Source organism: Didymella exigua (genome assembly GCF_010094145.1).
Source record: "Didymella exigua CBS 183.55 unplaced genomic scaffold M421scaffold_3, whole genome shotgun sequence".
In the NCBI taxonomy this organism is placed as follows: Eukaryota; Fungi; Ascomycota; class Dothideomycetes; order Pleosporales; family Didymellaceae; genus Didymella; species Didymella exigua.
The window spans coordinates 424498-449304 of record NW_022984777.1 but is presented as its reverse complement, the minus strand read 5'-3'; the positions used below and the strand labels follow the sequence as shown (position 1 = coordinate 449304).

The 24807-nt window shown below is 53.8% G+C and overlaps 13 protein-coding genes across 13 annotated transcripts in view; 6 read left to right on the top strand and 7 right to left on the bottom strand.

Moving 5' to 3' along the window:
• Positions 1-429, top strand: part of M421DRAFT_247231 (uncharacterized protein) — a 1947-nt gene extending 1518 nt beyond the window's left edge. The window contains exon 2 of the mRNA XM_033588569.1: positions 1-429. Within this exon, the coding sequence (XP_033452961.1) occupies positions 1-315 (315 nt within the window). The 3' untranslated portion in view covers positions 316-429.
• M421DRAFT_247232 (uncharacterized protein) lies at positions 430-1429 on the top strand. The gene is made up of 2 exons (XM_033588570.1): positions 430-1144; positions 1193-1429. The coding sequence occupies exons 1-2, from the start codon at positions 543-545 to the stop codon at positions 1254-1256; spliced, it is 666 nt and encodes a 221-aa protein (XP_033452960.1). The 5' UTR covers positions 430-542; the 3' UTR covers positions 1257-1429.
• Positions 1430-3385: 1956 nt separating this feature from the next.
• On the bottom strand, positions 3386-4061 carry M421DRAFT_416323 (uncharacterized protein). Its single transcript, XM_033591016.1, has one exon. It carries the CDS (start codon positions 3926-3928, stop codon positions 3416-3418), a length of 513 nt encoding a protein of 170 aa, XP_033452959.1. The 5' UTR covers positions 3929-4061; the 3' UTR covers positions 3386-3415.
• Positions 4062-6781: 2720 nt separating this feature from the next.
• On the top strand, positions 6782-7746 carry M421DRAFT_89073 (uncharacterized protein; the record flags this gene model as incomplete). The annotated part of the gene is made up of 2 exons (XM_033597736.1): positions 6782-7075; positions 7507-7746. The coding sequence occupies 2 exons, from the start codon at positions 6782-6784 to the stop codon at positions 7744-7746; spliced, it is 534 nt and encodes a 177-aa protein (XP_033452958.1).
• A 716-nt stretch (positions 7747-8462) lies between these two features.
• Positions 8463-9288, bottom strand: M421DRAFT_89072 (uncharacterized protein; the record flags this gene model as incomplete). Its single annotated transcript, XM_033597735.1, has 2 exons — positions 8463-8968; positions 9084-9288. The coding sequence occupies 2 exons, from the start codon at positions 9286-9288 to the stop codon at positions 8463-8465; spliced, it is 711 nt and encodes a 236-aa protein (XP_033452957.1).
• Positions 9289-9705: 417 nt separating this feature from the next.
• Positions 9706-10904, top strand: M421DRAFT_416321 (uncharacterized protein). Its single transcript, XM_033591015.1, has 2 exons — positions 9706-10201; positions 10257-10904. Exons 1-2 carry the CDS (start codon positions 9880-9882, stop codon positions 10796-10798), a joined length of 864 nt encoding a protein of 287 aa, XP_033452956.1. The 5' UTR covers positions 9706-9879; the 3' UTR covers positions 10799-10904.
• A 1054-nt stretch (positions 10905-11958) lies between these two features.
• On the bottom strand, positions 11959-13619 carry M421DRAFT_399133 (uncharacterized protein; the record flags this gene model as incomplete). Its single annotated transcript, XM_033590176.1, has 1 exon — positions 11959-13619. The coding sequence occupies one exon, from the start codon at positions 13617-13619 to the stop codon at positions 12237-12239; it is 1383 nt and encodes a 460-aa protein (XP_033452955.1). The 3' UTR covers positions 11959-12236.
• An 877-nt stretch (positions 13620-14496) lies between these two features.
• Positions 14497-16029, bottom strand: M421DRAFT_399130 (uncharacterized protein; the record flags this gene model as incomplete). The annotated part of the gene is made up of 3 exons (XM_033590175.1): positions 14497-15410; positions 15461-15939; positions 15988-16029. 3 exons carry the CDS (start codon positions 16027-16029, stop codon positions 14591-14593), a joined length of 1341 nt encoding a protein of 446 aa, XP_033452954.1. The 3' UTR covers positions 14497-14590.
• Positions 16030-16236: 207 nt separating this feature from the next.
• Positions 16237-17736, bottom strand: M421DRAFT_416319 (HlyIII-domain-containing protein). Its single transcript, XM_033591014.1, has 2 exons — positions 16928-17736; positions 16237-16823 (listed from the first exon to the last, which is right to left on the bottom strand). The coding sequence occupies exons 1-2, from the start codon at positions 17462-17464 to the stop codon at positions 16407-16409; spliced, it is 954 nt and encodes a 317-aa protein (XP_033452953.1). The 5' UTR covers positions 17465-17736; the 3' UTR covers positions 16237-16406.
• Positions 17737-17872: 136 nt separating this feature from the next.
• Positions 17873-19425, top strand: M421DRAFT_416317 (uncharacterized protein). Its single transcript, XM_033591013.1, has 2 exons — positions 17873-18108; positions 18162-19425. Exons 1-2 carry the CDS (start codon positions 17984-17986, stop codon positions 19000-19002), a joined length of 966 nt encoding a protein of 321 aa, XP_033452952.1. The 5' UTR covers positions 17873-17983; the 3' UTR covers positions 19003-19425.
• Positions 18686-20544, bottom strand: M421DRAFT_416316 (Brix-domain-containing protein). The gene is made up of 2 exons (XM_033591012.1): positions 20305-20544; positions 18686-20239 (listed from the first exon to the last, which is right to left on the bottom strand). The coding sequence occupies exons 1-2, from the start codon at positions 20494-20496 to the stop codon at positions 19067-19069; spliced, it is 1365 nt and encodes a 454-aa protein (XP_033452951.1). The 5' UTR covers positions 20497-20544; the 3' UTR covers positions 18686-19066.
• Positions 20545-20690: 146 nt separating this feature from the next.
• M421DRAFT_1306 (DEAD-domain-containing protein) lies at positions 20691-22271 on the top strand (the record flags this gene model as incomplete). The annotated part of the gene is made up of 1 exon (XM_033587381.1): positions 20691-22271. The coding sequence occupies one exon, from the start codon at positions 20691-20693 to the stop codon at positions 22269-22271; it is 1581 nt and encodes a 526-aa protein (XP_033452950.1).
• A 140-nt stretch (positions 22272-22411) lies between these two features.
• On the bottom strand, positions 22412-23927 carry M421DRAFT_53053 (putative amino acid transporter; the record flags this gene model as incomplete). The annotated part of the gene is made up of 3 exons (XM_033595076.1): positions 22412-22669; positions 22729-23668; positions 23725-23927. The coding sequence occupies 3 exons, from the start codon at positions 23925-23927 to the stop codon at positions 22412-22414; spliced, it is 1401 nt and encodes a 466-aa protein (XP_033452949.1).
• Positions 23928-24807: the final 880 nt, after the last annotated feature.

Genomic DNA, 24807 nt, shown 5'->3' with positions numbered 1-24807 from the left:
TGCCAGTCGTTCCAGATGTGCCAGTCGTTCCAGTTGTTCCAGTCGTTCCAGATGTGCCAGTCGTTCCAGATGTGCCAGTCGTTCCAGGTGTGCCAGATGTTCCGGTCATTCCAGATGTGCCAGATGTGCCAGATGTTCCGGTCGTTCCAGATGTGCCAGATGTGCCAGATGTGCCAGTCACTTTTAGTATCCCCCAAGTGTCTGACACAACATCTATCTCCAGGACACCGAGCGTACCTATTGTCCCCCACCTATCGATCACATCTATCACACGGACCAATCCCAGTGTGCCAAGCATTTCCTCTTCGTCACTGAGATTTAGTCGAGGCAGTTCAACTAGGCCCGATACTTCAATCATCACCTCTAGGCCTCAAATTTCAACACCTTCCAGATCGTCAAGGGTACCGGTGACTTCAACAGCGACGAAAAAGTTTTCAGAAACATTCAAGATATCTATTTATTCCCCAAGGATACAGTCGACTTCATCGAAGATTTCCCGTACGACAACTTCGACCACATACAAGATTGGAAAGACGACATCCATGAGTCGATCCCGGTACAATCACTCGTCCAAGGGTTCCAGCTTCAGCACTTCAACCACATCCATCGGAGGCAAAAGCAAAGTCTACTCGATCTACGTGTCTACCAGAGTATGGAACTCCACGCATCCAGCTCCTGTCAAATCGAAGACGCACTCTCTAATATACACAACGTCAGAGACAACAAGAACGTCCACAGAATCTTACAAGACAACGATGATTAATGGCACACCATGTACAACGCTATCATACTACGAGCCGACTTGCGCTTGTACACAGACCACTGTTGTCCCTGTCGCTTACACGCCAGGACCGTCATTTGAGGCCGCTCGCTTGGTTACTGTCAGTGGGGTTCCTTGTACGACAACACAATATTGGGAACCCACCTGCGACTGCATACAGACTTCGACAATACCAATCAGTGCTGTCATAGCAACTGCCAGCATCCATACGGTCATCAACGAAGTTCCTTATGTCACATCGAAGTACTTTGAGCCTGCCTGCAATTGTGTACAGTCTGCCACAGTACCAGTTCGAATCGCAAGTGCAGAGGAGGGTTCCGAATCAACTGCGCAGGCGGCTTGCTCAGAAGCGCCCAATACTTTGTAAGTCCGCTACTCATTCTGGGTATGATTCGATATTAACAGTTTCAGGTCTATGTGTATAGCAGCTTGTATGCACCCTGAAGGGTCTAAAACTACCATGTCACCACAGTAGACTACGGTTTCCCGAACCAATAGTTCTCGGTAGTGTCGGTTACCGCCTCCAAAGGAGAAGTGAATCTGCCACGATTTAAGTCAGTCAAACAACGCACATTCGGAATGGAAGCGGATGTAGTCGAAGATGTTGCAAAAGTATCGACATGCGTGCTCTATACGTCCGGACCGGGAGCTTCCTGCAGCTTGGACTCGGTGCGGGCTATTAGTAACAGGCGAGAAGTGCCTGCTGAAGCAAAAGCTTTGGCTATTGCACGGCCCACTCCACTTCCTTTCTCTCCTAAGCGCTGCCTAGAAAAAAAAAAATCTTACAGAACCAGTGATAACAACGTTCTTGCCGGTTTGGTTCAGTGCTGCTCCGAAGGGTCAATGGCGTATTGTGCCAGGTGGTGGTGGGTGATGGTAAAGATCAGACAAAGGTCAAACAGACGAATCAGCGCAAAATAGAACCATGTCACACTGTGGTGGGGAAAACCTGAGTTTGGAGCATCACAAATGTAAACGTGGTAAGCAGTGGTTTGGGAGACTGTGGTAGAACATTGGAGAGTTATCAAACCCGTGTACATATTGCATTAGCAGTTCAGCAGCAGATTTAATACTAATGCGCACATTCTTTGTCCGCAGCAAGGCCAAGCGAGAGATATTTTCACTTGTTTGAGTCTGTTAATTCTTGACCACAGAATATCTCCTCTACAGCAGATTACTTAGTTGCAGGTTTTAAAACAGATTTAGCTACTTCGAATAAGTTAATTGTGTGAGTAACATCTTCATGTAGCATAGATCTTAAAGTAACGTTGTATTTGTCGCTTTTATGTCATATGCATTATTCTAAGTGCTTTAGAATAAACGCAATGCCGAGGTAAATTGCGTAAGACAAGTGCAAAAAAAGAAGGGCCTAGTTAAAGTTTGGAACCGGCGTAAGACACAGGGGAGCAGGGTTTTGGGAGCAGTTTGTGGGCTTTGATACATCGCATAGTCACCTGGGGTAACCAGGTGATTTTGGAGCGTCGGAGGGACAGTACTGCACAGTTGCAGCCAGGAGCCATAGTTCTTGCTCCGGAGCGGCGGACGTACCGGTAGCGCACTGGGGTGAGATACGGGAGAACTTCGCGACTTCGGCTGAGAAGCTCGCGTTCGCCTTGATGAGCTCGTTGTTGCGGTTCTCGAGCTGCAGACGCTTGCCTTCGGTCTCTGGCCGAGCATTCACTTTGGCAGCATGGAACTTCTTGAATTCGAAACTCTTGTGCTCGTGCTTTCCATGAAAACTTGGCGCTGCTGAAAAAGGTCTTGGATCTGCACGGCTATCTCGCACACCTGCACTGGGTCAACAGTCTAGGCAGAGTCATTCACCTCCCGAGCCTTAAGCTTTTTGGCACCTAAAAGGCCTTCCTCACCACCAGGAACAGGCGCCTAAGCTGATGCTGCCAGAGTCCACAGAGCAGGACTGTCCGCGCGAGGAGCCGGAATGTAGCTGCCTAAGTCTTGGTGGATGTTGACGACACCGGCATAATTGATAGTGCTATTACCGGTGGACACGGCGAGACCGGGCAAGGCTGGTAGTACAAGAGTAGGTCGTTTTCTTAGGAGTGGGCTTCGTAGCCAACGAATAGAGAAAGTCGTTGTTCTCGTAGATCTTGTGGTCGTCGCGGGGCAAGGACAAGCGCGCATAAGGATTGTCCTCGGATTTAGGTTCTGAGTGATATACCAGAGCTTTATGGTGATACAAAGAAAACGGATGAAAGTCGGGAGTTGACACTGGTAAGTGGTATCAACCAAAAGCTGCGCACCTACGTTATTGTCAAACAGTACTGTAGGCATGCGAATGACTTAGCCATAGGCATCGTTGATAGAGTTGCAGATGTCGAGGGGTGCGAGGAGCCATATTGTTTTAATGGTGAGCGCGATAAGCAGGTGGGTCTTGGCGAGATGGGTTGAGTGAAGTGAACGCAGATCCGCGTCGCAATCGTGCAGACCTGCAGGCCTGAACATAGGACATCAACGCGGGGTGAGACGCTAGGAACGGACCGACTGCGGGGACATGGCAAAGAATGGATGGCATTGCAACAACAGATAGGAGCCGAGGCGCGTAAGACATATCGAAAAGACAGAAATGTGATCCGAAATCACAAACCCTCAAACATCCGAACACCTCCTTCAAACCTAGAATGATTGCGTGATATGCCTCTCCTTCGCCAACCCGAATTCGTCCCGCCTCCTTTCCGAGCTCGCACTCCCGCTCCTCTTATGCTCTTGCACATTACTGCTCCCTAACTTCGGGCTGTCAGCACCTAACGTTGGTGTACGGCCACCAATACTCGGGCTACTAGGCTCACTCGCATTTGTGCCACTCCTCTTCCTAAAGACAAGGCCAAGACCCCAGCCGCTGCCCATACTGGGACTAGTGACGGACGAGGGGCCGAAGTAGGTTTCGTTCGATATCTTCGGAGAGCTGAAGGAGGATGTCGTTGAGAGAGCGGGGGACGCGGCTGTTGGGGAGGTGTCGCGCCGAATGGAGTATGTGCCAAGAGAGGGAGACTTCCAGAGGTACTTCTCAGCGAAGGAAGCGCCCCGTTGGAGTTGAGGGCGCTGGGACGCTTGCAGTTCGGCTTCGGCCATGCGGAGGAATTGAGTCTCGCTCATGGCGAGTCGATCAAAGTTGTTGAACGTGGACATGTCGTATAATGGAGGAGATGAAGTAGAATATATGTTGATCGTGGTGGACGTCTAGGTAGGGAGTGCAAGTGAGCAAGCTGGATTGAATTTAAACGAGTGGAGGTCCTGTGAGATCCGGCTCCTAGGATTTTTTGAAGTCTTGCTTGAAGTTCGAAGCTGCTGGGAGCATGCAATGCTCATATACTGTCTGCATCAACATGCCGCAAAACGGAGTCCGATGTATGACGGTCGCAAAGATGACCAAGACGGACGCTGCTGGACAGTCCCTAGCCAGGCAGAAGACCTAAGAGTTCGCCTACCAACAGGAGCATCAGGTGCGGACTACAGGTAAGTACAAGGACCAGCTACTTGCACGGAAGGGTGCATAAGCTTCGGGCTTCTTCATCGGGGTTGTGCTGCACTTCTGCCGAGTACTACAATGCAAAGCCTATAGACAACTCCGTTAGATGTTGATCACAAGCCACCAGCTAATCTCTCGGAACAGTCTAGGATCATCGAGCTTTGTCTGCCTTGGTTTTCCTTCGGCAAGTCTGTGTGCCGTCATCGTGCTTGTAACGTGCAAGTAACGCGTGCCGCGTGTATCGCGCACCACGGGCGCGGCTTTGCAATGGGCTTCAAGGCGGCGGAAACGATACGGAGCAAGAGGTACGAAGCACAGCATGTCAGAATCCTTTTAGATGTCGCATGAAGATGTGTGATGGGTCTGCCAAATAAATTGCGAAGTCCGCGTCCACCGGTCGGTGTTCGTTGACGCTACGGCTGATCGAGCCTAGTCTCGGGACCGTTCTGTATCCTCCGTCATCAAGACCACCTCCTACAGTCGTGGTCGTTTCGCAGCCCTACCCTCGCTGTCATCGTGACGCAAAAGCTCGTTGTCCTGATCTAGGACTCTGGTCTATCTGTCTTTCTCAATGCTGCTCCTTCTGTGAACCAGCACCTTCCTCCAGATGCAGGACCTTTGCTTCCAACTCCTATATCAACTCTTCCCACGCATTCGCCGCGTTTGCGCTGATACCGGAACAAAGAATGTTTCCCACTGGGACCTCCGCCATCAATACGTTGTTCGAAGGGTGCTTGTCGACATCGGCACCATGGTCGCGTCGACCATGGGATGCTTTGGCAGCCTATCTGGAGGGTGTATATTGCTGTGGTGCCGGTCTACCCGCGTAGAAAGCCTTCACGGCAGGATGTTCCATGTTCACAATGACTGGATCTTCCATTCTTTTCCAGCCCTTGAAGACTCCAGCAACAGCGAGGTAGGCGCGTTCGCCTAGGTTGGGTCAAAGTTGAGCTTTCTTTCGCATATAGTGTCTTTGGCTTTGCCACCATTTGATGCTCGCGTAGACCTTGGGACAGGTGGTGCCACATTACTGTTTTGTCCCACACAACATGCATTTCTCCTGGCATTTACACTTCTGGCCTGTAGGCTTTGCGTTCCAACAAAGGACACGCTCCTTATGATGGTCGGGCACGCTGGAGAGACATCTGAAAACGCTTTGGTCGTAGTATTGACCAGCAGGAGGCAGGAATCATTCAATGGGGTCTTGTAGCTCCTTGACTGGTGGCAGACAATGAGTGATGCCAGAACGATTCTCAACGCGGATTTTCGAGTTCATCAATTTCTTGAGAAGCGCTTGGCTTGGCTTTGTGGATGCCATGGTGCAGGAGTTGGCGGTAGTTGTAGTGGCTGTTATTATGTGTGCAAGGCAAAGCTTGACGTACGTTATAACTGCCTAGCGCTAACGCAGATCGCGCCTTCACCTCCCCGACGCCAGATTGCAGAATAGGGAGTAATGTAACAGTGAGTCCATCTAGCGATGAGACAGTAACGACGAAGGGCTCAAGAGTAGATCATCCAGTACTATCACATACCAGATATGCACCCTTCACGGACGGGTAGACATACTGCCTGCCCTGGATGGACACCTGCAGCACATCATTGAAGACATGGGGCTGGGTCCGAACTGCGCCAGAAGACTTCAAAACGGATGCTGGTACGTATCTGCGGAGTACGCAGCTCCACCTTGGCTATAAGACGATAGATACGTCAATGCCGCATCGTTCAAGCGCTCATCATGAGCGGTCTATCGTGTAAATGAACGCTGGAGTATTTGAACATGAGGGTCGGTCTCTCCAGCTTATCGCGTTCAGCTTTACAACCCTAGCACCAAACTCAAATGCGTCACTCTGAATCTTCCGCAAGGCGACAGTCTCGGGCCACAGAAGCATGTTCGAACAAGATTGTATGTTAGAACCGAGTATCGTGTCTAAAGTGCACATTGTGCAATCCCCGATCTCGTAATGGTCACCAACCAGTCATGCACATAATCAAACATAATGCTTAACACGACGTATATTGTATCACAGAACAAAATAGTTCCCCAATCATCGATGCAGGTGCGTTCGCGGCACTCTGTGATACTAAACCTTAAACGAGACCAGCTCCTTCTGCACCGCGAAAGCCTCCTTCCTAGACGCAGCCATTAGCTCCCGAAGAAACCTGCTCCAGACTCATGCCAGGTTCAAGAGGTAGAGCAGACGATAATTTGACTTGAGCTGAATTTGTGTGAGGAAGCTCGTTGAGCGCTTGTAAGAGATTCAGCTCGTCGACAGGCGCAAGATGTTGCTCTTCAGCTGCTGAGCACATCTTCCAATACTGCTCATGCGCTTGCAGTTCTCGGCAAGAAGGAGTGACTGTTGGGTATATTTGCAACTGTTAATGTTCATGGAATAGTAAGGCAATGGACGGAAGTGGTGCAGAAGCTGCTCAAGCTCGGTGCGAGCGCGAACTACGATTATCCGGTGCCTATCTTGGAGGCATGTGCGCAGGTTGACTCGCTCGCGACTTTCAAGATGTTGCAGCAGAAGGGAGCGCAGGTTAGCTGGAGAACAATGCACAAGGCGGTGCTGGGTGCTGCGGCTGTGGGCGCGGATCTAGCGATCGCGTATGATGGCTCGACTTCGTCTGGACTTCGACACAGCATCGAGGTGTTGAGGTGTATTGTCGAAGATTGCAAGGCTGACGTCAATGCCCTTGACGATAACGATGAGAGTTTGATGGACAGCTTTCGACATTGGGGATCGCCGCTCTGCTTCGGTACGAGCCAGCATCAGGGAGCGAGCGTGGTCCAATGGTGGTTGGAAAAGGTGCGGACCCAATTATTAGGAAAAACGACAGGTACTGTGATGCATGGTGGGTTGCGAAGTTCCAGGGCTGCTTGCGGAATTGGAATGGTGGCTGCAATAGCCAATCTCGAGGTGATCGACCCAATACCCAGCCACATGACGCCTGAGCAAAGCCTAGTGGCTGAATAGCTTAGAGCGGCTTCTGACTTGCATCAAGGTCAGGCCAATATTGAGCAAAATTGTGGTTGATTGGCCATACGCGGGCGCGTAATCTGCAGCTGCATCGTCAGCCTTGCGCTTGCTGCTAAGCGCTCACCGGAAACGCACAATCCCTTGGACAGCATGGCGGAGCTCAGCACAGCCAGCACAGCGAGCACAGCTGGAGTTATTGGGCAAGCTGTTGTGCAGCTGCACATTGTGAACGCAATATAGCTTTGCGATACTGAATACAGATGCAAGACGCAACTCTTGATTATAATTTCGGCCTCTTTCTCCACAAGAAGCAACTTCGCAAAGGCGAAATTGTTGCACAACACTGCACGCTTTGCGACAGGTGTATGACACATGCACACACACTACCTCTGCCGCTCCTCACCACGAAGCCATCCCAGCGACCAGAAAGTATTTCCTGCGAACGGTACATTATGTCCACCCTCATTTCGAGAAGATACACAATTACGACTTTGGCTTAGATTTGAAATAAGGTGTCAACTTCTCTCCTGTCTGCCGATTGTAACAACTAAATTGTTCGTACTCCGTACCGGTAGCGTGACAGGTTCCTTTTTTTCAAACACATTCTCGCTCAGTACCAACGTTTTGCGGCACAATTCCTCTGCTTCATGATGCTTCCCTCGACAACTTAGCACATTTGCTAGCCAGCCCATGGTTCTCAACGTTTCTGGATATTCCTTACCAAAAATCTTTTCTTGAAGGTGTAGCGTTCTAAGATACAGCTCCTCTGCTTCTCGATGCTCTCCCTGAGCACTTAGTGTGTCTGCCAGCAAGCCTATGAATGTCAACGTGGCTGGATGTTCCTTGCCAAGCACATTCTGCTCTACCTACCGTAGCTTCACTACTTTGCAAAATCGATGTTCTGCTTCTGCAAACTTGCCTTGACCATTCAAAACGGTGGCTAAGTTGTGCCTGACTGTAAGCATTTCTGGATTCTCCTTGTCCAATGATTTCTCCCTTACCGGTAGCGCCAGCACATGACGATGCATCTGCTCTGCTTCTACGTATTCTCTTTGCTTTTCTAGTGTTATTGCCAAGTTGTTCATGCTTCCAAGCGTGATACGTTCTTCTTTGCCAAATATTTCGCTTCTAGTATTCAGTGCTCTGCAATGCACTTGCTCGGCTTCTCTGTACTTTCCCTGACAAAAGAGCATGGTGCCAGTGCAGTTCAAGGCCCTTAGTGCCCAGGTATGATTGGATACTTCTCGTCAATCGTGCTCTCTTCACATTCGGGGAGTTCTCGAAGCTCTTGCTCCGCAACTCTGTATTGCTCAAGCGCAGAGTAACATTTCGATACCCGGTCGGTGAGATCGGCCCATGATTCTGCGTGATCGAGCTTGGCTAGGTCGCAGACTTGTCTGGCGTGCGGCAGGTATGGCGCCCAGACTTTCTTTGTCCCGAAATTTCCGAATGGTATGAGCTCCTGCATTCGCTTTACTGTCTTTGCCACCTGAGATTGCCACCGGTTCTGGGATTTGAGCCAGACGCGGGTCGCTAGATGCACAAGCGGATGTACATCGAACGCCTCGATTTCACTGCCCTTCGCCTCTATGAGGATATGCCGTCTTAAAAAGCTTATCGTGTTCGAGACCCGGGTGAGTAAAACGCTTCTTCGTTTTCTTGAGGCTTTGCAGCCTCGTGAGCTGGTCATTGAACGGTGTTTTCTGCATTTCATGATCGGTCCTAAGAACGCCGAGCGCGTTGATGAGCCTCCACTCTGGGTTCTGCACCGTGCCTATTATCTTGAATCCGCCGATCTTCGATCTCCCGCGAGAGTGTTAGATACAGGCCAGCTTACCGTCGCCAGGCCATCCGACCACCACGTGTCCAAGATGTACGTTCTTGAGGACATCCTCAGAAATTGTTGCGCTGCGTATGCCACCTCCGATGCCGATGAGCAATGCCATTCGGATGTTAGGAAAGGTTTTCAACAGGGCTCCAGAAAGGCGCGCGCTGTTGACATTGCCTGTTTCGCCTGCTGGGCATGTACCGATGACGACCATGTGGCGTTTGATCGAGCCGAAGAGATAGGTGTTCTTATCGAAATCCGTACTGTATCGTACTGCGGGGTGTCGTGCTCTTCGTCCAGCATCAGGCGAGCAGGCAGCAACTCAAGGTCTGCGATGGGACATATCCAAGCGACATGGTAGCCGTAGCAGCTCAGTCGTTTGCATTTACTAGTCATGCTTGTGAAGGAGCGTGATTCAATGTTTGCAAAAGGCTTGATGCCTCGCAAAGTATGTTGGAGACAAGAAGACCGCACGAAGGTCAACTTTTTTTCTCAGCCTGATCGCTTACTGCTGGGCATGCCGCACGGCATAGCGCATCAACCGGCTGCGAGAGGGTGCCTCGTGGCTCGCGTTTGGGGGCGGAGAACGGGTCGAGCGTGTAGGGTCAGGTCCTGATTGGCGACGGGCCGCCGCGCCCCTCATCCTCGAGCACACCCCTACGCGCCCTCCACTACCGGTGAGCAGTAATTCAACATAGCTTACGAAAGCTGAAATCGTCTGTGCACGCAGGGGACTATCTCTGATATGTAATGTACGGCTATCCAGCATGACCCTACACACACGTTCCCGCTTGCCCTCCTGACCATGTCTGGACCGCCCCAACCCGACGACATCACCAGTACGTTCCGCAAAGCCTGGATTACCAGTACAGCCGACAATAATCTCACCCTTCACGGCTTTCGCAGATTTAAGACCACTCATTTACTGAATTTGCGCTTCCTCGAAGATGAAATCGCCGAGATGGACCACGTTCTCTATCAAGCCGGCCTCAGCCTAAACCTCAGCCCATCGTCCGACGATCGTCTGGGGCTCGGGCACTGCAGAAGAGACGCGAAAGTTGCCAAGATCGACGAAACCATCACTCAGGAGTTTATCCAAAAACTACGGTGTCTTCTGAAAGAATATGGTAGGCTATCATGTTGCCTTTATGTTCACGAGACTGACCCAAGCCTGCTTGTTAGACGCAGCACTCGCAGCCTTCAACAACATCATGACCATGGAAACATTCTCCTTACTGGATGACGAAAAGCAATCCAGTCTGAGAACTGATCTCAGCCTGTACGAGATCCACAAGACTCGTCTCCTTCGAGTAGACCTTGGTACCCGAGCGCGCACAGATCCCTTCCAGCGCTGGCTGCACAGACATCTGCGTGCCTTCCGATACTGGCGACTTCTTAGAAAGAAGAGATATGACACTGAAGGACTTGGACCAGTCCCCAAGAAAGATCATACATGGTCGTATCAGAACACCATTTTGATCGCCGAGATCATCGGGCGAGTAGCAACAGCAGCGCTAGCGGCAGTCTTCCTCATCGCCCCGCTTGCCATTCTATCGTATCAATCTTCGAAGAATATCCAACTGGCGGTCATTTCAGTCTGCATTCTCATTTTGTCGTTCCTTGTTTCGCTGTTCCTGAAAGTATCGAGTTTCGAGATGATGGCTGTGGCGGCTGCGTATGCGGCGGTTTTATCTGTGTTCGTTTCAAATGTGCCTGCGGGTTAGTAGATCTGAGTTTTCGGTACAAGGTCTCTAGATTCTTGTGCACAAATTATCGACTTGCGAACAATGGGCTCTGCAGGAGCTGCACGTGCCCAAAAACGCTCTCCGCCACATCCCTGTGAGGAATAGTGTAACTGCCTGGTGCAGTGTCGGGTGGAGGCTGGGATCAACAATTGTATTGCTATCTGTTGTCGTGTTGTGATGATTGTGTACGGAGCTCTCAGCTCTGAGGTAAGTGCACTTGCCCACTGGGCGGTACCTGCTACAACAAGATATCATGTGACTTCACCCACGTGGTTACAAATAGTGACAGCGGTCATATTTGCGATAATACGGGCTTGTCATCCCACAGGCTTCAAACACCAGAAAAAAAGTCATGCTTGGAATTCAATGACAGGGGGATATCTGCCTGGAGGGTCTAAACCCTACAGAGGAAGCGATGTGAGATGTATTCGTGCAATCAGGCGGCCAACAGATTAATCAAAGACCACAGCTCAACTCAAAGATTTGCAAGAGCCAGTACCACAGAAGTACTCTCTCATACGAGTCGAACAATCCGACGTACTTTGCAACAGGAAAAGACACTCTCGTAGCAAAGCTCACGCTTTCGATGAAAATATCAATACAACATCGCACAACAACCGGTCAGCGAGAGTCACAGCAGGAAAGTACCATCTCTTTCTATGTTTAGGCCCAATCAATATAACAGAGATGCATATCTTATCGCTACAACAATCCAGTGTAGCGCACAGGAGCAACAAGCAGCCTGAGCATCATTCTGAGGTCTGATTGTGTGCTCATCTGCGGCCATCCTGTAAGGCTCCTCTCGGGACCAGCGATTGATGCTTTGTAGAAGATGCATAACATTATCGTGGACTGTTGGTGCGGGGCGACGATTTCCTTGGAGATGGCGTGTCCATACTACATCCCTGTGAGCTATACATAGAGAGGATACTACGCATGATTGGAGGACTAAGATTATATGAGATAGTGTATATAATTTGTTAGATGCACGACTCGAATCGAGTTCGTTTGGGACAGGTAGGTGTCTAGGCAGTGCTTCGCGACGACCTTGGTCAACATTGTTGGAATACATCTGTGCGTCATCGCTCCAGCCACGCTTTGACACGCGATTGCCATCGAATGAAAAAACTCGTTCGCCTCCCACATCTTATCTTTCGCCCCTTTCTCGACCAAGAGTTTCTCCAGCGCTAACCAGCTACGTTTGAATTGCAACAAATTCTATTCAATTTCCAGTGAGAGTATTGTAGGATCCGCTGGGTGATGTGACTGCCCGGGTTGCGCGCGATCTTCGGATTTCTTGTTCGATACATAAACTTGATCGGCACCTCGTCATTTGCGTTCAGGGCGACGACCTCCTGCATTTACATCGGCTCCATGCAGAGCCAGGTGCTGTAGTACAGCGATCCGTTTGAGAGGGTCAGGGATGGCCTCGTAGGTAGAGAGAATGCTGCCAAGCGCTTAATCCGTCGAATTGTTTGTTCGGGTCCGCGCCTTTTTTTACCGGTAACAGGGGCCCTACGAGTCCGGGCTGAATAAATTCAGACCAGCGCCCTTCATGTGGCACAGGTCTGCAGGCGTAGTCTAGGAGAGTTCGACCTTGTTTCTTTAAACAATTTTTCCCTCTTGCACGGATTGTCTTCTCCACATATAGAGTCAGACCATGTCTGACCGTAAGCGACATAAAGTTGGGGTGCGACTGCCAGGCTGCAGGTCGGGATTTGTAGTCCTTGTAGGTGTCATTCCAGTTTGCTAATTTCCTCTTGCCACTCATCGTGTACCATAGGTACGTTCGAGACCCTTGAAACCGAATCGACATTGCTTTATCGAGCTCATTGAGTATTTTAGTTGATCCTGATCCGGTTTTTGCTTCCGTGAGCTGCGCAAAGAGTATGCCATTGGATACAAGTTTCCGCAATCTTTTCATTGAGTATGTGTCTTGATCCCTCTCTGTCTTCGCAGTCATGACAAACGATTGGAGCACAGCTTGAGACACCTGAGACGGCGGTACAGTGACATGGCTTGTGATCTCTTCCCAGACGTCAGTTTTTGACAGAAAGTCGGCGACGCATCTGTGTAGATAGCTGACATCCTGCTGTTCTCTGAGAGGTTCCTCCCTATCACCGTGCTTGGAGGACTTGGTGCGAGGCCAGAGTTCTAGTAGACCGGCGCAATGGCTGCGGAGACGACGCCCTATATGCTCTTCGATTTTTCGAAGGTGCGCATCCGAGAAGTCCGCTATATCGGCTGCCAAGATCTCATCCACACTTATTTCCGCATAATGAAGCCGGCAAGCGGACAATGGCTCGTGGCCGCCGTGATGAATCGAGAATTCCACGCCCTGGTTGTTGCATCGCAGGATTTGAAATATGCATGCTGCTTGTGCTCTGTATTTAGCAGGAACGCGCTTCAACATGTGTGTGAAAAGGTCCTCGAGGTCATGAGGTAACGCTCGTAAGGATCTCTGCAAGTCGTCAATGCGGTCACCATCCTGGATTCCGTCGAGTAGAGAGCTCACAACCAGCCTATCCCATAAGAAGACGCCCGAGGCGGAATCTTCGATCTCTCCCACAAAGCTGTCAAGCTCCTCATCCGTTATGACTAATCGGCTGGCAATCTGTGGATGTCTAAGTAGTCGATCGCTCACGTATGCGGTGATGTCATTGTGCGTGAGGTGCTGTAGTTCGAGCTGGGGTCGATCCGTAAAACAGTCGATGAATGCTGTGAGCGGTCTACTTGACAACAACGCCTTGATTGATTTGTTCTGAGTTGCTGTGGTGAACATGTCTGCAAGTTCGGTCATGGGATACTACACGCATCAAACTAATCCAGCCCGTTGATGACGACGACTATCTTGATAGCAGAATGATCATGCTTGGTAAGCCTGCCAAACGCTCGACGCAATTGTTGAAACGTTGGAAACTCATACCAGCCTGCTTCAGGCAAGAATTGTTCCGGGAAAAGGACAGAGGTAAGGCTCGAACCTTGTTTCAAAGTTTGCCACGGCAAGTCCTCGGATGCTATCTTGCTTGATCGATATCAAGACTCGGAACTGAAGTTCATCCTTGATTCTCTGGAGTCGTAGTTCTATGTCTCCAATCGCTCGCGCGCGCCAAATAGTACGAATAGCTTGCCTGAGGCTTTTGAATCCGTTTACGTCGGTCGTCCGAAGAGATTCCCGCTTTGCAATCAGCTCAAGCGCTATCTCGTTGCTTTAATCGGACAAGTTCTCGAGTGACTTTGACTATTAGCCTTTGACACCTGGTGCACGTGGTGTTAGCCTCTTAGCACGAATTAGTAGATAGCTCCGTTCTTATAGACTTGGGATGTTATACACAGGAACACAGGAAAGAATAAAATGACAGACAGATACTATAGCACTTGTCTTGACTACTTCTATCTAGATCATTCTTCTTACCTGACGCATTGTAACTTTACTTCCTATATTCCTCACCTCATCCTACTTTGGACAGTCTCTGGAGTCATCCTACCTGATAACGAGATGCCGCGACCTCACGATTCAATAAAGCGTGTCAAGACCCATATGCGCAGACTGGAGGTAATTGAGCGACAGGCTTGACCACATGGACAGTAACTGTCCCGGCCTGCGCTGCAAAGGTACAATGCTGATGTCAAAGCTCCATGACTGAGAGTACTACTCTCGGTGGCTGAGGTGCCGAGCCGGGCCCGACAGCGATCTTGCGAAGGCGGAAAGAATCTGTGTAAAACCTTGTTGCTCTGATATTCTTTCTCACAGTGCTACGGTGCTCAGAATCAGACGTCGCGGACTCCACTAGCAGGTGGCTGTACTATCCATTCCGAAGGATTCACAAGCCATCCCGGAATCCCCTCCCAGTCTTCATCTCCGCGGGCGAGTACCTCGTTCAGGCTATCGACTTCTCGCGGATGCTGTCGAAGCGCCTCGAAGAAGCTCAGTCCCATCTCGTAATCGTTAAAATCTAGCGAATGACGGTTTATCTTCAGTTTCGTGGCTTCCAATGTGATGAGGTGGTCACCGATCTGGATGGTCGTCGCTGGCGAACTGGGAGATCTTACTATCGGGGGACTCAAAATATTGCCTTTTGGATCTCTCATGTACTCTCGTCGCGTGTGAGCGCACTCAATGGACACGTTGGCCTGGACGTTTGACGGCGAAGTAAGATTTGGTATGTCCACAGAGGACGTAGATACAGTGGAAAGCGAGCTCGAAAATCTTGGTGGATTCAGAGGTGACCGGAACGAAAGAAGACTTGATGCAGAGCTAGTAGGAATGCTGGAATTGTGTGTTCGAATTGTACCACTCGTGAGAGGGTCCGAAGCTGATGTTCGTTGAGACCTCTGTGAGAGTGGGCTGTAGACAGATCCATGACCGGATGCTGACGATACTGAGGAACGATCATCGGTTCGTTTCCGTAAGCATCTTGAGGGAAAGAGCTCATGGGCGTAATCATCCAAGATTTCGATCAAGTCATACAGCTGTTCTGGAGCGGGGACCAGGTCCGCAGTTCGGCTGTTTTGTCGATGTCTGGCAACCTTGTGTTCGGCCTTCCCTAGAACCTTTCTATTCTCGCGATGAAGAACCTCAGTTTCCTTACTTAACCCGGTGGTTAGCAAATAGTAGCTTGTAAACGACCCAATACTCACATATCTTGATCGATTTCTCGAATTTTGGCCTCCAACGTGGTCCCAAGCTCGGCCTCACACTCGAGCCGCTTGTTTCGATCATGCAAGGCTGATTTTAGTGATTTAATCTGTTTCTTGAGCTTTTTCAGACACATCAGGTTGCTGAACCCGTTGATGCTTTCTCGCGCAACGCTGAGGGAGTCTCGAAGGGCTTTGACAGCGCTCTTGCTTCCAAGCCACACGATATGAGATATGGCCTTTTTTTCAAGTTTAGAGCTAGATTTGGACTGCGGATAAAGTGCTTCGACTTTACGCAGAAGCTGGCGCAGGCTATCGGCTGTTCTCGTAGCCCAGGTTATCAACGACCGCACAGCTAAAGCGTCTGTTGTATATGCGTCTCGATCGTCGTCGCAGGCGCGTAGGAATTTTTTGTAAAGCCCCGCAAAGATAATGGTCTCACTGGCAAGCTCTTCGATATCTCTTCGAGAGTTTTTGATACGCTTGATGGTTTTTTGTATGAAGCGACCAAGTCGTATGAGATCGCTTACAATAGTTGAGCCTGCTCCAAGGGCACCGACAATGTCCATCATGTTGCGGTAGGTTGTGTAGAATGAATGGTTCCAATATGGTCTTGCTCGTCTCAAGTGCCTGATGCGGGGAGATATAGACCTAGGAGACGCACTTGGTAATCATGCACGCGTTGACCGGTGAACTGCAGGAAATGCAAGGCTGTGCTGTTTGACCAATCAGAAATATCGGACGTTCACCACCACGAATGCAGACGCATACGCGAGCAGGGCGGGGTAATGCAACAGACAGTTATCGAATCTTTGCGAACCATTCGAAGGCCATGCGAATCTGCCTTGTCGAAGTGCTGCGCTTTCATGCGCTACGCAGATCAGCTACGGCCTATGGGACCAACTGTTCTCGGCTTGCATGCCATCTGAATGCGATTGTGATGTAAACTTCAAAGGCTTGTGGCCCACGTAACCGCCCTATCAACCGTCGCCCGTTGACTGTGAGCATAGTCGAAAGCCTTCACCAGCCCCACCAGATGACTTGCCGCAGCCATCACAACCAGAACATGGAAGACCTGATGACTACTACCCCAGATATCGAATCTTCCGGGAGCCCACTTCTCCGGTACTCTCGCCGCATACAAGCCAGCACCAGCGATGTACAATACACCCTGCATGACGACCCAATCAAGGCCAATGCTCTTGCGAAGATGTTCGACGCCGTAGAGCTTAACGCCGTGAAGCACCGGGAAGACGGCTGAGAGGCCCATGAGCACGAACATCAGCGCTCGAACGGGGCGGAGTGCTGGGGTGCGGAACTGTGGATGGATACAAGCGACGGAAGTTCCTGCTGCGAGTGTGGTGATCTACTGAGGTCAGCACGATTCAAATGAGTCGTCCCGAATCGAGCGTCCCGTCGATTGCCAGAAGCAATCTTGAGCAGCCTGCACATAGGGAGACGCCAACATACCATAGTCCAATACGTCTTCATCAGCCCCGGCTCCCGATCGAACGCGTAGTACAACACCGGCACGAAGCTCCCCCAGATCAAAAACACAATCCCCAGATAATCCAACTTATTCCCCCAAACTGCCACTTCATGGCTATGGTTCTGAATCGTATGATACGTGCCACTCATACCCAGACACGCCACCGCGCCGGCAAAAAAACACGCAAAAGCGCACAAATCCTCTCGACTCGCGGTCTCATAGCGCGGCCGCAGCTCGCCGTACAGAAAGCCGCCCGTAGCGAAGAAGACTACGGCGCCTAGAAGGTGCGTGTAGATGTTGACCGTCTCGTTGTGGAGGTAGAAGAGCGATTTCCAGGACTTGGCGTAAGAATTCGATTGTGCGCGGTAGCCGGAGGTTATGTACGCGTTGTCTTGTTGCCAGGGGGCGATTTCGTGCCAGAGGTGGGTTAGTTTTTTGTCGAGTTTGGCTTCGGCCTGGGTGGCTTTGTTCTTGAACTCTTGGGCGGCTGTTGTTGCTGGGGCTTTTGTGGAGGCCATGGTTGGTTGGTTGGTGTGGTGATGTGGATGGTCGATTGTTATGGTCGGCTGGCGGGAGAAGCTCGCATATATCTGTGGTGCTCCTTAGCACATATCAGGAGCTGTTTGATTGTTGATGGTTTGGCAGCCCTAGTCATTTATCCAAAGACGTCGGATGGAGATTGGGGGCTAGTCCATTTATGGTGTTTGTTGCGAGGCTGCGAGGGTAGACATATCAGCTTTCGGTCGTCTCAAGCTGCGCCCGAGGCACTCTGTGAAAGCCAATACGCTCGTGACAATTGCTGTTCACAGCAAGAAGAACGCATGGTCTTGAGGTGAGACGTCATCCGGCTGCACCTGCCGCACGGCTGCGCTTGCCTTGTTTGATCACCCCACACCCCACCTGCCCTCACGCTTCACGTCAACAATGACGGACCGTACCTTCTACCGCTGAGATGGGTTGATAATATCGAACTTTGCGGCGCAACATAGCCTTTTCACAGCCACTTCGCAGACGACCAACACCCTTGACCCGCGTAGATGAAGTCGTCCGACCCCGTGCGGCCCAGCAGCCGTCGCGGCGCATCGGGTGCGTGGAACCGCCTCAAGCCGGTGCGAGAAGACGTGCTAGAATCCTACGGCCTGCCCAGCAAAGGCGAGACACGGTGTGACCACCCCGTTGAACGATGGGGGACGAACACCACACTAACGGCCCCAGACTGAATGACTTCCGCACGCAGGAAATGTTCCTAAACCGCATAACCGAGCGCTACATGAAGCTCTGCGCTTTGAACCGGGCCGATCTCGACTCTCTCTTCGCCTCCGCGGCCTTGCCTGCACCGACGAACCTCACGTGCTCCTTCTCCTCGCTCTCGCTGTCCAAACACGCCCCGGCGCCCAAGCCAGCGCCCCTCAGCGGTCTGAACTCGCCCGGGCTGCTCGCAGCCTCGCAGCTGTCCGCGCAAGAACTAGCGACGGTGCTCTCGGCGTTGCGGAAGCTGCGCGAGGGCGTGACAGCGAGCGGGCGCGCGGATGCGTTCGCGCACAGAGCGTACTTGTTCACGATCCACGTTAGCATCCTGTGCCGCGACTGGGCGTCGTACGTGCCCGCGCTGCACACGCTGCTCTACAGCTTGCACCCGCGCAACCCGCTGTGCCAGAGCCAGCTGCAGGAGTACGTCGGCTACCAGGTTCTCGACCAGGCGTGCCGGCAGGGCGACTTTGCGGGCGCGCGCGAGACCAAGGTGCGGTTCGGGTTCAAGGACAGGAGAGTAGAGATGCTGCTGGCTGCGCTGGTGAGCGACAACTGGGTTGCGTTTTGGAGGGCGAGGAGGGGCGTGGATGGGTATCAGCGCGCGCTCTGTGGGTTTGCGGAGCAGGGGGTTCGGGTGGGGGCGTTGAAGGTCATTGGGAAGAGCTATTTGGTGTGCGATAGGAGGTGGGTGGAGGATGCGGCGGGGAAGGAGTGGGATGCGCTGAAGGAGGATGGCGTGGGCTGGGAGCTGGAGGACGGTGGGCGGGTGATGGTACGGCGGGTCAAGGCGAAAGATTCGGGGTAGGTTCAGCGGTGAGAGTGTTCAACGGGTATCATTAATCTAACGCGATGCATGAGCGCACCACTTTTCACTCCTCCATGTCCTCATCCGAATCCGCATCCGCAGCCCCCGCCCCATCCTCGTCGTGCCACACGTCGTCGTCCATGTCATACTCGTCGTAATCCATCTCGCTATCCTCCTCGCCCTCAACCTCATCCTCGTCCCCCTCCCCCTCCTCGCCCTCGGCACCCCCACTCGCAGCCTTGGCAGCCTTCTTGCGCTCGACATTCTCCTTCTGCACCCTCCTCCGCTCGGCCCTTTGCGCATTGCGCGCCGCCCACTTCTTCTCGAGCGCCTGCTGCTCGGCGCCCGTCTTGGTGATGAACTCGTGCCACAGCGTCTTGCCGGCGCACACATCCTCGTCGACCTTTGTCAGGCGCAGCGTCATGCGCGGACCCAGCTCGACGAGCTTGACCGCGCGCTTCTCGACGCGCGGGCCGGTCGAGGCGGTGCGGCGCGCCGACTCGTCGCCGGCGGCGAGTCGCTCCTTGGCTTTGCGCGAGAGCACGCGTTGCTTCACCGCCACTGCCATGTCGACTTCGGCGTCGGTGTCGGCGTCGGTGTCGGACGCGGATGTGTAGCCCCCGGCCGACGGGTCGAGCATGTAGTCTGCAACGTCTTCGAGCTTGCCCAGGTCCGGGAGCTTGCTCTTCTTCTCGCTGCCCGCGCGGCCGATGAGCTTCTCGGCTGCGTGCAGGCGGCGAAGGGCCTTTGGCAGGCCGGTGACTTTGGTGGTGATTGCGTAGTGGCGCAGCGAGATGGCGACGGTGCCTGTCTCGGGGCTCGGTGGCTCGCGGTGCAGCAGCAGGACGCGTTTTATCGTGTGCAGCGGCGTCGTGTGCGGTTGGATGGGCGGGAACAGGCCGCTGAACATGTCGGTGACGAGCTTCTCGAGGTGCTTGGGCGGCGCCGCGTCGCCGAGGGCTGCACGTGCCGTGTCCGAGGTCAGGAAGTTGTTCATGACGAGCAGCGGCGGCGTCTGGAAGGCCGTCGGCTCGGTGCGTGGGTGCTTCAGCGACTTGGCAATGTCCTTGCAGAGCGAGTACTTGTCGACGCGGAAGTGCAGGGTCGGGCCGTGCGGCGTGCGCGCCAGGCGCAGGTTGGTGTTGCCGGACGAGGAGCGCGAGAAGAGGAGCAGGTGGGAGACGCCGAGGGGCCCACACATGGTGGTGTAGTCCTTGAGCTTGTTCGCGCGCCGTTCCTGGGGACGACAGTCAGTACCGGCTGCAAGTTCCGAGAGTTCCGAGAGTTTCCCGGCCTGCGCACCTTCAACCGCACCGCCGTGTCTGGCTCCATGACATGGCGCACGTCCTGCACCAGCTGGCTCACGGCGCCGCCGACTTCCTGCGCGCCAATGCGGATGACCATGCTCTTGGGCGCGCCGTCGTTCTTCTTGGCCATCTGCTTGTCTGTGGCCGACTGGCGCTTGCGCTGACTACTCCTGCCTGATCGCGCCATGTTGTGGGTGTGTGTTGGGTGCAGCAACAATTGTGAGCAACAACTGGGAACGGCTGCCGTGTCGAGGGCGCGAGTCGGCAGACAAAAAAGTCGAGGAACGCCAAGATTTCGCGCCGCCGGGCCTACGGTATCGATAAGAAATTATTTGACCCGTGACGACGACCGGGGCCGCCGCAACACTCTCGCACTGCAAAATGTCGGTCCTGAAGAAGCGGAAGCTCGACACGACGGCCGCCGTAGCGCCGCCCAAGGCGAAGAGCGCGAGGGGCGCGCACCCCGCGAAGACGAAGCCGCCGACGAAGCCGCCGCCGACGAAGCCTGCACCGCCCAAGCCTGCACCGCCACCCGCAGAGAGCAGCGCGGACGAAGAGGAGGACGAAGAGGCTGAAGAGGCTGAAGAGGCTGAAGAGGCTGAAGAGGCTGAAGAGGCTGAAGAGGTGGCGGAAAAGACGGCCGACGACGCCGACGACCACGCCGACGACGCCGCGAAGAAGACGTTCGCCGACCTGGGCGTGCGCGCAGAGCTGTGCGACGCCTGCGACGCCCTCAAGTTCACACACCCCACGCCCATCCAGGCGCAGGCCATCCCCCTCGCGCTCGAGGGCCGCGACGTCATCGGCTTGGCAGAGACGGGCTCCGGCAAGACGGCCGCCTTCGTGCTGCCCATCCTGCAGGCCCTGCTCGACCGTCCGCAGAAGATGTTTGGCCTCATCCTGGCGCCGACCCGCGAGCTCGCCTACCAGATCGCCCAGCAGGTCGACGCGCTCGGCAGCATCGTCAACGTCAAGTGCGCCACGCTCGTCGGCGGCATGGACATGGTGCCCCAGGCCATTGCCCTCTCCAAGGGGCCGCATGTCGTCGTCGCCACCCCCGGCCGCCTGCTCGACCACCTCGAGAACACAAAGGGCTTCTCGCTGCGTGCCCTCAAGTACATGGTCCTCGACGAGGCCGACCGCCTGCTCGACCTCGACTTTGGCCCCGTGCTCGACAAGATCCTCAAGGTCCTGCCCCGCGACGGCCGCCACACCTACCTCTTCTCCGCCACCATGTCCTCCAAGGTCGAGTCGCTGCAGCGCGCCGCGCTGCAGAACCCCGTGCGCGTCTCCATCTCCACGTCCAGCCACCAGGTCGTCTCCACCCTGCTGCAGCGCTACTTCTTCCTGCCGCACAAGCACAAGGACCTGTACCTGATCCACCTGCTCAACGAGAACATTGGCCACCCGGCCATCATCTTCACCCGCACCGTCAACGAGACACAGCGCATCGCCATCCTGCTGCGCACCCTCGGCTTCGGCGCCATCCCGCTGCACGGCCAGCTCTCGCAGTCTGCGCGTCTGGGCGCCCTCACAAAGTTCAAGGCCAAGTCGCGCGACATCCTCGTCGCCACCGACGTCGCCGCCCGCGGTCTCGACATCCCCTCGGTCGACCTGGTCATCAACCTCGACCTGCCCTCCGACAGCCAGACGTACGTGCACCGCGTTGGCCGCACCGCGCGCGCCGGCAAGTCGGGCAAAGCCGTGTCGTTTGTCACCCAGTACGACGTGGAGATCTGGCTGCGCATCGAGAACGCCCTGGGCGCCAAGATCGAGGAGGAGGCCGTGCCCAAGGACGAGGTCCTCGTGTATGCCGAAAGAGTGGGCGAGGCCCAGAGAGTCGCTGTCCGAGAAATGAAGCTCATCCACGAGCAGCGGGGGAAGAGGGGCGGCGGCGGAGGCGGGAGGGGCGGCATGCGCGGGAAAAGGGGGAGGGCAGACATGGACCGCGAGGAGGGTTAGCTGATGCACAGCAATGAACTCTTGGAATCAACTCTGGTAATGGTTGGCACGTTTCTCCCAACTCGTCTCGATTGTGCATTGCTTCACAGACTGGAATCCAATCCATCTCGATCCTGTCGATCAACCGCCTTCCGTCTGCCCTAGATAGCCACATTCGCGCAAGAAAAGGCCGGCTTCACGGCGCCGCTATAGTCATCAATAATAGCCTGCACCGCAGCATACAGCCCCGGTCCGAGGAGGAAGAGTCCGCACAGCAGGATGAAGCCATGCGTGAGCGTCTTCACACTCCGCCATGCGCCGCCGAATAGATTGCTCCTGTGCATCTGCCAGTACGCGACTGCGAAGAAGATGAACCCGAAGAACGAGTCGAACGCGGCGCCCAGCAGACTGAGGAAATCCTGCATCTGTGTCAGTGCTTGTTGTTGCGCATGGTCTGCCAGTGGGAGGGGGGACGTACGCCCATCGAAGGAATCACTTCCGCGAACACAAACCCAACGAACCAGATCGCCGTCATCACAACGACCCACACCCCCCACCCGACCACGGTGTTGCTGTGCGCATGCCGACTCCCGCCCATGATGCGGCCGTAAACGAATTTGGCGCTGACATTAGCGTAAATAACGCCAATCACCAGCGTCGGCACAATGACAAACGCAAAAGAAGCCTTCTTATACACCACCGTCCCCAGCGACCCAAAGGCAGGCGCAGTCGCATACCCGCCCAGATAGTGGTATCCGACCGCAGGCGGCACAATGAAGAGCACCGCCGAGATGACCGCCAGCACGTTCAGCGCCTTGGGAAAGTCCTGCGGTCTCTGCATCTCAGCGATGAATGTCGGGAACAGAATCTGCGGGACCCAGAGGAAGGTTATATTCAGCATGGCGTTCATCGCGGCGACCCAGGTCGTGCTCTTCTCGGGGAACGCTAGGGTCTTGACCGCGCCGGCTGTGGGGTACACGCCGTTGTATCCGTACCCCGGGTGCGCTTCTATGCCGGCGAAGACGAGGAACAGTAGGATGGCCACACCCATGCACGCAGCCGAGACCATCGACATGAAGGACACGTGTCGCAGGGTCCGGGGCAGGGACATGACGATGCCCATGAGCGTTACGATGACGGAGAAGACAACGGTGCACAGCGAGTGATCCGACAGGGTGTTGAGGATCTTCGCGCCCGTGAGGATATGGAACCCAATCAACATGACATTATTGAGCAGCAGCATGAGCGCAGTGGCCTCGTACGCGACTCTGCTCTGGCCAAACGCGTGGTATCCAAAGTCGCAGATATCCTTGATTTGCGGGTTCTTCATGATGAACGCGTGCATCGTCAGTGACGTAATGTAGAACAGAATCCCCGCCAGCACCATCGTGATGATGCCGGGAACCCATCCGAGGACCCTGTGGAAGTGTCAGCGAGCCGGGTTTCACGACTCTCGGGTCTCGTTTGTGCTTACGAGAGAGACCAGGACTGCGCCATGATGGCGAGGCAGACCTGGTCGCCAGCAAGCAGCCAGGCAGCGCGCTGCCATGTCATTGTCCGAAGCTTGATCTCATGCTCGTGATCTTCGTTGACCAGGGCGTTGATGACATAGGTAGTGCTTTCGCTGTCGGAAACTTGGGCTTCGGCGTCGTCAACCTTCGACTGCACCTTTTCCATGTCTTGCTGGTTGTAGTCGGCCATGGCCGCTGATTTCGAGGCTGGCCCGGTCGGTTTTCAGAATTCCGTGGATTGCTACTGCCGTCGCTGATCCACACCTTGCAGGGCGACGGCGGCTTTATGTGGGTTACACGCAGTGTATTGCTCCGGTTATCACGCATCTGCGATTCCACACAACTTTTCCACAAGCTGGAGGAATGGCGTGCTTACAGACCCGGCCGCGCCGAACGCCTGGAACTGCATGTTAGCCCACATTGCCGTGGTGCATTAAGCCTCCAGGCTGTGTCATTGGCCAAGGTAGGTGTATGGCGCTGTATCGGTGTTGGCGCGGTTGCTTATCGGCCGCCAAGCGAGGCTTGTTGGACAAAAGCAAACTGGGCATCCCTGCGCTGAATCGAGGCCTAGTAGCGGGTGGAAGGGTTTCGAGGGCATCCTGGGTGCTGTGCCGTGTTGTGCTGATGCACGATTTTCTGCCAGATGTCGCAATCCGCACGGTCTGAAGGCGCGCTTGAAAGACCGGACGCGAACACCAAGTTTGAACGACTGCAGTGTTTCATTTCGAAATCTCAACGCAAGACTGGTGCGTTGTTAGTCGGTGTATGCATCGCAGATACCTTAAAAAAGGAGAGATTGAGAATCCCAGCTGGAACGCAGAATCGCTATGGCAAAAATTCCTGAATCTACAGCTGAGGACTCCGGCATTGCGCATCAGGAAAGCTGTCCTAGCACCGTGTTAACCGTGTTCCAGCCCCAATCGACAATGGTTTCTGGACCATACCCGTCTAGAGATGACATTGAAAAAGCTTCTCACTCACAAACATTAGTCAGGCACATCTGAGAGCCGAACTACGCCATGGAGTGCTCATCACTGGTCCCTGGA

Bases quoted from the DNA above. Each gene is read 5' to 3' on its own strand.
- M421DRAFT_247232 (XM_033588570.1), top strand. From the start codon at position 543: ATGAGTCGATCCCGGTACAATCACTCGTCCAAGGGTTCCAGCTTCAGC. The intron at 1,145-1,192 runs GTAAGTCCGCTA...TAACAGTTTCAG, and splicing joins TCAGAAGCGCCCAATACTTT to GTCTATGTGTATAGCAGCTT.
- M421DRAFT_416323 (XM_033591016.1), bottom strand. From the start codon at position 3,928: ATGTCCACGTTCAACAACTTTGATCGACTCGCCATGAGCGAGACTCAA.
- M421DRAFT_416321 (XM_033591015.1), top strand. From the start codon at position 9,880: ATGTCTGGACCGCCCCAACCCGACGACATCACCAGTACGTTCCGCAAA. The intron at 10,202-10,256 runs GTAGGCTATCAT...CCTGCTTGTTAG, and splicing joins GTGTCTTCTGAAAGAATATG to ACGCAGCACTCGCAGCCTTC.
- M421DRAFT_416319 (XM_033591014.1), bottom strand. From the start codon at position 17,464: ATGGCCTCCACAAAAGCCCCAGCAACAACAGCCGCCCAAGAGTTCAAG. The intron at 16,824-16,927 runs GTATGTTGGCGT...TGACCTCAGTAG, and splicing joins TGAAGACGTATTGGACTATG to ATCACCACACTCGCAGCAGG.
- M421DRAFT_416317 (XM_033591013.1), top strand. From the start codon at position 17,984: ATGAAGTCGTCCGACCCCGTGCGGCCCAGCAGCCGTCGCGGCGCATCG. The intron at 18,109-18,161 runs GTGTGACCACCC...TAACGGCCCCAG, and splicing joins CCCAGCAAAGGCGAGACACG to ACTGAATGACTTCCGCACGC.
- M421DRAFT_416316 (XM_033591012.1), bottom strand. From the start codon at position 20,496: ATGGCGCGATCAGGCAGGAGTAGTCAGCGCAAGCGCCAGTCGGCCACA. The intron at 20,240-20,304 runs GTGCGCAGGCCG...TGTCGTCCCCAG, and splicing joins ACACGGCGGTGCGGTTGAAG to GAACGGCGCGCGAACAAGCT.